The sequence below is a fragment of the Alligator sinensis genome, unplaced genomic scaffold (assembly GCF_000455745.1).
Source record: "Alligator sinensis unplaced genomic scaffold, ASM45574v1 scaffold1278_1, whole genome shotgun sequence".
Taxonomy (NCBI): domain Eukaryota; kingdom Metazoa; phylum Chordata; order Crocodylia; family Alligatoridae; genus Alligator; species Alligator sinensis.
The window spans coordinates 156,221-166,773 of record NW_005843297.1 but is presented as its reverse complement, the minus strand read 5'-3'; the positions used below and the strand labels follow the sequence as shown (position 1 = coordinate 166,773).

The 10,553-nt window shown below is 42.3% G+C and overlaps 2 protein-coding genes across 2 annotated transcripts in view; both read left to right on the top strand.

Annotated features, from left to right (window-relative positions):
* Positions 1-2,912: 2,912 nt before the first annotated feature.
* On the top strand, positions 2,913-4,796 carry LOC102387819 (protocadherin gamma-A12). Its single transcript, XM_025194758.1, is given in 8 exon segments — positions 2,913-3,357; positions 3,360-3,537; positions 3,539-3,687; positions 3,690-3,767; positions 3,770-4,159; positions 4,162-4,341; positions 4,344-4,560; positions 4,562-4,796. Coding segments are annotated over 8 exon segments (1,872 nt in total).
* Positions 4,797-6,237: 1,441 nt separating this feature from the next.
* The window catches only part of LOC102387569 (protocadherin gamma-B1), a 15,632-nt gene continuing 11,316 nt past the window's right edge, over positions 6,238-10,553 (top strand). Inside the window, 1 exon segment of the mRNA XM_014527092.2 lies at positions 6,238-6,328. Coding sequence (XP_014382578.2) covers positions 6,238-6,328 — 91 coding nt within the window.

The following is a 10,553-nucleotide window of genomic DNA, read 5'->3' as shown; positions in this document are numbered from 1 at the left end:
CTGTTGCTGTATACAATGTTTACCTGTCTTCTTATCTATCTTCAGGCCTAAGGTGAATCAAATGATTTTGCAAACAAAGAAAGCTGAGGATACTAGATTTGTGTTAAATCAAATTGAGTGGAGCAATTATAATAATAATAATTAAAAATGCTCCAGAGAGGGGAATGTGAGGTTTGACCTAGAAACTACTATACAAAGCCCAAGCAAAAGTCTATGTTATGTAACAAATGCCCATCTGCAATGATAAGGAGGAGACAGTCTTAGATAAAGGAGGCTTGAAAACAAAAGCAGAATCAGAGGACTGGGTCAAAGAGCTCATTAAAATACTAAAAATCATGCCCCTAGGTGGGGAGAAAGTATGCTAATGAAACATACATGTATGTAAATGAGATACATAGCTAAAACACAGGTATAGAGACATGCTCAGTAAAGAACTCCTTGTGTCACTCCTTTATAACCAATTAGCAAACAAGTATGCTTATGAAGGTCTAAACCCCTGTATAAAAGATGCTTAGAATTACAAATCTGTGTGCTTGTTACGTGAAATTATTCTGCTTGCACCTTTTATTGCTGGCAATAAATCTTCTTTATACTTTCACCCCTGGTATCTTTATTGGCCTTTGCAAACCGGGCACGATCCCAGACTTGAGCTGGGGCTCAACAGAAGGGGGTGTGGAATAAGAAAAAAGATGGGATCCTCTGCGTTAGATCATGCAGAATGCAGAGCTATATTTATTCAGCGGCATTTCTAGCACGGGAACATTGCACTTCTACTGATTGTTGGTTGAAGTTCAAAGTGTTGGTTTTGTCTTGTAAACCTCTATATTCTTTTTGAGGCTATTTTCTCGTCTGTGTTGCTTGACCTTTGCTATAAAGCGACTTACTTTAAGGTAGGGACTTATTGCTGTGCCTGGCTCCTCATCCACACAGACCAGAGGAAGAACGCCATGCATTTGAAAGCTTGCCTAACTTTATCATAGCTGGTGTAATAAAAGACATCACCCTAACGAAGTGTTGCCTTTTGCATGAAAAGGACAATCAAATTCCGAATGTTAAAGACCAGAACAATTAGTGCAAAATTTTGGCAGAATGTATTAAATTCACTTCAAAAGTTATAGTGAAATAGCCCCTTTTCATGCACATCAACACATAGTTCGGGACTTTGGGAAGCTGGAGTCTCAAGCTAATTTACACTTGTAGTTGGTGTTAGCACAAGTGATGATCTCATGTTCATTCATTTAGACAGCATCACAAATTATAGTGAGTGTATTCAACAAGCACTGAAAAGACTGTGTGGGGGAGCTATTTTTGCTATCTTCTGTTCAAAATTCAATTTTAATGTTACAGTTTTATTAAAGACTTGAGCAAGTTTCCAATATCAGAATGATTCAATTAATCTGATTAATAGTTCAAATTACCTGCAAGTGTCTGTCGGAGTTTACTGTCTTGTGTGAAAAGAAGTTGATCAATGTGCTGCCCTACTTTTCAGCAGTTGCTTAAAAAGTGCATATAACAGCAGTAGGAGGTCATCAACAACAAATGAAATAGTTACAGAGAATGCAACAAGTAAGCAAAGATTATGTGTGTTTTCTAAAATTCGGTATTGATTCTACATGAAATTAAAAATGCTGTACTTCCCGGAGAAAGAAAATATAGAATTGAGTTTGTTTTTCATGTTTACTGTAATGCTGTATTTTCCATTGTAATTTTTGGCATTCCAATACGTTTTTTAATGTTTGGCGAAGCCCGGCACTCAACTTAGAGGGCTTTTTTGATTGGACGTTGAGATATGAAAGAATAACTTTCAAATGCAGGGTCTGATCGATTCTAAAGTATATTCTGAGCATCAATGGGCAGAACGGTATTAATTATGTAAAAACTGGGAAAATCTAAGAGGAGAAATGGAAGACAAGCAGAGCCGCTGACATTTGATTCAGCAGAACTAGCGCTTCAGGGTATTCATAGTCTTCAGATGAAAGAGCAGCTTGACAACAGCTACACCTTTCACGTATTTCACCATTATAAGTGATTACCATTTTAGCTCTTTTCGTCCTCTTGGTGCAATTTAAAGATGCCAAGATTCTGAAAAAGAAATAAAACAGAAAAGAAAAAGAGGAAAGAAGGAAAATAAGAATGGTGAGGGAAAGATAGAATGGGAAAGTATCAGATGGAAGGCGGAGCAGGTATCCCGCCTCAGGGACATAGGTATTACAGAACTCCTGAGTGAAGAAAATGAGGAATAAAGGCGGGATAAAGGTGGGACTCGGGAAAAGGAAGAAATGGATGAAAAGTGAAGAATGGGGAAGACACAGAAACCTGGATATGGGACTTGGAGGGATGCGAAGGATGGAAAATGGAGATTGGAGGGGGAATTGGCTGGATGAAGGGAGCACCCCATTTGTGGAATGTGCCGTGCCTACAGCAGCCACAAAATGTACGACCCTCTAGTTGTACCTGCATAAATATGAGATATTCGAAAACCTTATGTAGTATTTAAATAAGACATTGCACATTCATTCCCAAAACGTAATATGTCCAGCCACATTGCACGCTCCCAAACAGGTATTCAGCTGTGCTAATCTTTACGGATAAGAGGTTATTTAAATAGCAAAATCCAAATTATGCCTAAAGCCTGCAACCTGTAATGTGCGTTTCTGTAATTATTCCCTGAGACTCTAAGTGTAGCTCTTCACCAATCAGGGAGAAAAGTGCTCGAGCAATCCAGCCACCCATGCCCTGCTGTTATGTAATGTGCAGAGGGGAAGGGATAACAGCAAACATCAGTGGCCGGGGACCAAGGAAACCGAAGCCTGTGGTATCTACCGCATTGAATTAAATGAATGAAGGTCTAAAGTCACTCTTATTCAGTACTTATAGGGTTTTAATTCTAAATAAAAAGGCTATGCGTGACAATGACCGGAGGCAGCCGCCTTATGGAATGGGAAATTATAACAGAAAAAAACCCTTGCCCCTACAAAGGAAGGATCTTGATTTACCTTATGGCGGTAGTTGTTTGTACCACAGTTACCGGGCAGGTTCACTATTCAATTCCGAAGGAAATGGCAAAAGGCTCGTTCATGGGGGATGTTTCCAAGGACCTAAGGATGGAGTCCAAGGTGCTTTCGTACCGCGGTGTCCGCCTTGTTTCCAGAAGGAGGACTCAGTATTTTGCTCTGAATGAGAGAAATGACCATTTGAATGTCAATGAAATGATTGACAGGGAACAGATATGTGGTCCAATCAGCTACTGTATATTAAATGTTGAGATACTTCTTGAACATCCTCTGGAGCTCAACCGGGTTGAAATGCAAATTCAGGATATTAATGATAATGCTCGCAGATTCCCAGTGGAGGAAATACTGTTAAAATGAGTGAAATCACTCCCTTGGGGACACGATCGCGTCTGTAGGATGCAGAAGATACTGATGTGGGTATCAATTCTATGCAAACCTATAGGCTCAGCACTAATGCACATTTCGATCTGAATGTGCAAACCGGAACAAATGGGGAAAAGTCTGCAGAGCTAGTCTTGGAAAAATCTGGACAGAGAAGAACGTTCTGTTCATAAAATCATCCTCACAGCCAGTGATGGCGGAGATCCGGTGAGGTCAGGTACAGCCACAATCCGGATTATTGTAATAGATATAAATGACAAGGCACCCGCTTTTAATCAATCCGTTTATAGATTGTATATATGGAAACCATGCCGGTGAGTGCAATGGTGACTCGAAAACATGCCACGGATTTAGACAAAGGGTTAACTAGGAAAGAACTTACTCTTTTATTAAAGTAACCGGTAGAGCCACGGAAGTTTTCTGAATAGACTCTAAAAGTGGAGACATGTCAGTCTGGAGAAAAATTAAGTTAAAAGAAACTGAATTGTATGAAATGGAAGTGCAGGCCTGTGACGCTGGAGGCCTCTCTACCTGTTCCAAAGTTTTAATCCAGGTGGTGGAGGTCAATGACAACGCTCCATAAATTACCATCACGTCCTTGTTTAGTCCACTTAGTGAAGGCAAATCCCCGGCCATGGTGTCCGCCCTATTAAACGTAAATGACTGGGGTTTTGCAGACAATGGTCGAATCACATGTTCTACAGCGGAAAATGTCCCGTTCTTGTTAAATAAATCACCTGATAACTATTATAGCTTGGTGACGGAATTTTGGACAGAGGGTCCATTTTAGAGTACAATATTATTGTCACAGCCACCGACAGAGGAAGTCCACCTCTATCAGCAACCACCGCCATGCTCGTGCAGCTCCTAGACGAAAACGACAACCCCACAGTCTTTGACCAGACGTTGTGCACGTACACCATCACGGAAAACAATCCCAGAGGCTTTAGGTCTTGTCTATACACACAAGTGACCGAGACTTGGACGAAAATGCGAAAGTCTCCTATTCCTTTATTAAAGAAGGCATTAACGAAATGCTTCTTTCTTACCTCTCGATCCACTCGGAGGGCGGCGCGGTGCATGCGCTGCGCGCCCTGGACTACGAGCAGGTGCGCGAGATCCGCTTCGCCGTGGAGGCGCGGGACGGCGGGTCGCCGCCACGCCACCCGGCCCCAGATCCTGTACCCGGCGGCGCCCCGCGACGGCTCGACGGGCGTGGAGCTGGCGCCGCGCTCGGCCGAGCCGGGCTACCTGGTGACCAAGGTGGTGGCGGTGGACGCGGACGCGGGGCAGAACGCCTGGCTGTCGTACGAGCTGCTCAAGGCCATTCTCAAACTGCATGTACAATCGTCCTGCCAACTATCAAGATTAGGTAATTTTGTTCTAACCCGCTGGACGTAGGTTAATTTTTCTGTCACTGGGACTTGTACCACCTCTAGGGCTCACTTGTGAAATACTGTATGGGGCTCTGCTTGGACGTAGTGTTGGATATACTCGTTGACAGTACACGAGATCATAGCTCACTTTATTAAAGCCCGACATTTTTCCTTCCCAGTGTTGAGTTCCCTGGTGTAGTGTAGATCCCCTGGGAACAGTCTCTACCGTGAGATAGTCGGCGCTTTCCAGAAAGAATTATTTAGCTGGGCTGATTGTACAAAACTTATTACATAGTCCCTGCTTAGACTGTGCTGGCCCAGATTGTAGGTATTATCGTAAGTAGTGACATTGTATTTCAAGGCCCACGTGACTTGATTCTTTCTTACCTGACATCAGGTTCTCTAGTGTGCGCTATCATAATGGCTGCGATCTCAGGAGAGGAGGTGTGGGACTGTAATGATATTTCCTCGTTCGGAGCATTGGCTGGATATTTTAAGTTTTCCCCCAGCGAGCTAATGGAGCGAGTGCTCACCTTGGAGCACAGCATTATCCTTTTTCAAGTTTCAAAAGGAGGGTGGTGAAGGCAAAAATACATTCATGTTTCCCTTTGCCAGATGAAGGGCTTGTTCCCGAGTTACAACCCGTCTGTACGGTGTTGTCATTTATTAAAACAGCTGTTTGTCTCTTAAGTCTGGCACATAAAATCAGTCAGGAGTAGTAGGTGCTCCTAGGTACATGGTACATAAATACATAATATATTCAAAGTATATAATTGAAAATATATAACAACCTTTCCCTCTCAGAAAGAAGAGCCATAGAAGCTCTAAGATCCAACCACCAATGAGTTTTAAAGCCAGCGGATAAATATGAGCTATAGTTATCTTTAACCGTGAAGAGTACATAAAAGAAAGAAGCCAACTCTCGGGCTACCTACTATAAAAACAACTACAGGAAGATCCAACTCCCCTTCTCTCTTCAAATCTCAAAACCACCATCAGATCATTTCCATCAGAGCTACAAGAAAAACTTCAGACCCTGATCCCTCCACTCCCCAATCTAGGGACTTTTTACCTGCTCCCTAAAATCCACAAAGAAGGAAACCCTGGCAGACCTATCAAGTCAAACCATGGAACCCTGATGGATTCGATGAAACCTGATATTTCTTCCATGTCAAAACCGCTGGTCACCCAGAGACTGAGTTTCATCCAAGACACAACAGACTTCCTGCAAAACCTCAAAAACATAGACCATGTTCCCAGAAACCATGTCACTAGCTTATACACCAACATCCCACACCAGGATGGCATCCAAACCTGCCTCACGTATCTACAAGACCAAGATTACAATTTAAGAATACAGACCTCAGGATATCACTGAACTCATATACTTCATCTTCACACACAGCAAATTCAGTTTCGACAACCGACACTTCCTCCAGACCGGGAGCACAGCTATGAGCACCAAAATGGCCCCACAATATGCCAAGCAGAGAGCTGTGTACCTAGAAAAAGAATTCCTCAAGAATTGTACCACCAAACTGTTGTCCCCAAAGGACAGTGAGTTCGTGCCCGGTGCGCTTGTGCCAATAAACACAAAGGGGTGAAGGATCCAACTTAATCTTTATTTCTGCTCAGAAAGCGGTGCTTGACAATCGTTCGCAAAGCAAGCACACCCACCCAAGTGGGCATTAGCCTTATATAGCCTCTTCTAGCCTTACACGCTATGCAGTTACTATAGGTTGCCCCTTTTGGTCCATGCGCACTTCACCCTAGCTACAGACCACTCCTTAGCCAGCTTGAACTTGTCTTCGTGACAGTGTAATTTGCCGATGTGGCACCTGTTATTCAGCAAGCTCAGCCAGTAACCCCCCTTTCCAACTCCACCAGGAACCTTGCTGATATGGCCTTTCCTTCTAGCAACAAGCGATCTCCCCCAGCCTAAACACCCTACTCTATGCCCTTGGTTAGATAAAATACTTTTTCAAAACATACAAAGCTGTTCCCAAAGTATAAAAAAACATATAAAAGTTTCAAGGGTACTCATCAAAACCCTTACTATACTTGAGATACATAGATGATATCTTCATCGTTTGGACCAGACCTTGAAGTCTGTGAATGATTTCCACCAAAAAATCAACAATCATCACCCTTCCATCAGACTATCTCTTGAATACTCAAACACTAGCATTTCCCTTTTCCACACTATGATCAATGTCCAAAGTGGTAAAATTCAAACCGCCATATATAAGAAACCTACGGACCAACATCCGTGTCTACACAGAACCAGCAATCACCCTAAACACATCAAGAAAGCTGTAGTTTACAGCCAAGCGCTCTGATACCACCAAACTTGCTCTCAGGAGAATACTCGTGATCGCCACAAAACCTTCCGTAGGGGAGCCTACCAACTTCACTTCATAAATCTACTAGATACAAAAAATCGTGGACTCAGTATAGACATTGGATTTATGACACATTACAACCTGCCTGACATCTGATTCACGAGGTACCTGCCAAATCTGACCTGTTACACTTTTCTTTTCTCCCCCTCCCTTCTTTTTCTGCCCGTTGTCTTCCTAATTTCCAGCCATTTTCTTTTTCACGGACAGCCTCTTTTCTACCTTGAATTGCCACCACCCTAGAGTCTCCCTTACTCACCTTTGGCTTTTTCCCCCCTGCTCCTCCCCCGCCCTTCCCTGCTTTACCTTTTGTTTTCCTAATTTCTACCTTTTACATTCTCACGGGCATCCTGTCATCGTTTTTAGCTTCTCTCATTCCTTGGAGTCTCAGAACAGCAGAGCCTTCCTATGCCTGAAGAAACAACTTAGTTGGTCTAATAATATTACATCTACTGAAAGAACCTTGTCTAACATATTCAAAGATTTTATTTGCAGAATTCAAAACACACGGTCCTCGGCATAATAAGTGTTTAGTTTTTTAAATAAGGATTTTAACTAGTGTCTTCTTACGTTGTGTTGTTTCTTACCCCTCCCTCTCATTAAGAAAAATATGGCAATTGTAATCAGACTGACCAGTCTTGCAAGCTACGAAGTTGATTTTTTGTATTATAAAAAACCCAACACAAACAAACAAACAAACACCAGGCCCGAAGCAATTCGAGTTCTTGTCAGTTGAGTCTTTTTTTTTTTAATTAGTGTTTGCTGCTAAACTATTTATTTGGCTTGTAGAGGTTCTCACTGCTTCGGCGGTTTGAGCAGCCTTACTCCTCCGTACAGATGCACACTCTAACAATCGTAGAAACACAAGCCTGAAGGTTAGAGCACGTATTTGCCTGTATTTGAAGGCAAATTGAGAGGAATACACCTGATAAGTACTTTGGCAGTATTTGCTGCGCCGCCCTAAATAAAGATAAGCAGGGTATTAAATGGGATTTGCATTCTGTGTTAAGTAAGGTTTACTGCTACATTAATGTGATTAATATTATTTTAAACACGAGACATGCTAAATCTTAAAACAACCCCTACATGGTCCGTTATTTATCGGAAAGTAACGAACAAAGGAAAAAGCAGGTAAGGAAAATTCACAATTTTTCTGTGCTAATTCTTTTTTTTTTCTCGCGGCCGTATCTGGGTCTTAGCAGGTGTTCAGTATCGGGAAGTTGTGCAGTCATAGTCGGGACATTACTTTCCAAATATTAAACACATTTCTGACAATTCTGGAAAATCATATAGTTGAGAGAGTGAGTATTAAAGGTGAAGGACAACTAAGTTGTTGTTTTTTTTAATTTCCACATGTACACAGCGATATTACCTGAAGTGTATTGTATATATTACTAACGTCAAAGGTGCATCATCTGCTTGCATTTGAATCCTTGGTATTTTGTAATTAATCCATGTAATAATGAACGCTATGTTTCCCATTTGTAACACCTATGTTAAGTTTTTTACATTTTATTCTGTATTGATATTTCTGTGGTGAACGTGATCCGCTTATCATCAGTCTCAAAAGGAAGCAAAATATCCTGTATACCTATATATGTGAATTTATTAATTCACATACATTGTAAAAGTATCAGTTTTGTTAGGGGAGTTGAGGGAAAGACTGATCGGGGGAGGAAGGTGGCGGCCAATGCCAGGATCAGGAGGGAGAGACGAAGTGTGCTTACCTCTCTGTTAAACAGTGCCTGCCTCAGGGAGGTGGGAACAAGAAACTGAATGAGAGAGCTAACAACCTCTGCCACGAGGAGAGAGGAAGACACCGGGGAGGGCTAGGAAGGATATTAGCACTTGGTGCAGGGCAAGGAAGTGACTTGCAAACCAAGCGGCTTGCCGTTAATCCCCGTGCTGTGGGCCAGATCAAGTAAATGAGGGACCGGATCCAGCCCCCGGACCATATGTTGAGCACCGCTGATATACCCTAATCACACACACTATTTATCGTATGTAAATGCCTTTGCACTATTTCTCTAGAACATTTTTGGAGAATAGTATAGGCATATCGATGAAGGATCTTTTTGCATTTAATCATTCAAGGTGATGTGTAAGCTCAGCACTTCCAGCTCCTCAAATCAGTGATGAGAACCAAGTGCCTATATTCTAAACCCTCCAACACAACTAAAAGAGACCTTGGATGACATTTTGGATTGTTCTGAAATATAAAGTGCGGCAGGGGAAAGTGCTTCTGAACAGGCTCCAGACATTCTTTACCCATCACCACAAACAAAGAGAAGGCCCTCTCTTGGATTTTGTCGATGACTGCAATATCATGGCCTAGTAATATTCTTGGACTGAAAATACGCAGAACTGTTACTGCTATGAATTCGGAGGAACTTGCTTCTGTGAACCTCTTCTAATGAGTATACTGACTGCCAGACAGAAAAGCTTAAACCAAAGCCTAGGTCACTGCTGTAGAGGTCTTTGGTCCTTAGTGTCAGAGACCTTAACAATGAAAATCCACTTCCGAAGTAGAAACAGCTTTCTCCTTTTGGTTAAGAATCTAGTCTTCATTTCAGGCACTTCCCTAATGCTTTCATTGAGTTCCTGTTCTTCATGAATTTGTAATTTTAATAAAGAGAGAGTCTTCTTCCGGATATTTAGCATTTAAGAGGGGAAAATACACAGCAAATGCCAAAGTCTGTGGACAGTAGCCAAGGGGCAGGAGAAACACACGTCCCACTGGGACTTTCTTTCACTTTCTGATTGATTAAGTCTATTGTTTAAACAGGCCCGAAAGGATAAAGAGAGGAAGAGTCTAAAGGAAGAGAGATTGCTGTGCTTTAAGGGTGCATGCTTCCATCGAGCATTACGGTTGGAAGAAACCTCAACATATCTTCTCTTCCACTCCAACCAAGAATCGAGCCTGAGACCCCAATTATTAACCTTCAACTAACTAAGGGAAACTGTCCAAATGAAGCTATATTGCTACATACCCTAATTTAGGAAATGCTAGTATATGTGAGGGCTAAAAGTTGATAAATCCGAACCCACACAAAACAGGTTCTGATTTATTTTTTGAGCAGTTGCAGTTATTGGTTAAGACTCTGAGCGCCGCTGTTCACCAATCAGGGAGAGAAAAAATGCAATACGAGATCCAGCACACAGATACGCCTGGCAGTCAACACAGCAAAAAGCAGCTGAAATCCTCTCTGCAATTCGCTTAGTTTTGTACAATAACAAATAAAAACGGAACGGCAGTGGCAAGAAAAAACGAATCCCAACGAGATTCCCAGCTGGAAATGGCGAAGGCACGAAGGCTGGGGGATTTCCCAAGGCAAGCCGCACTGTGCTGCGTGGTGCTGGCCGTGTGCGGGGCCGCTGAGGCC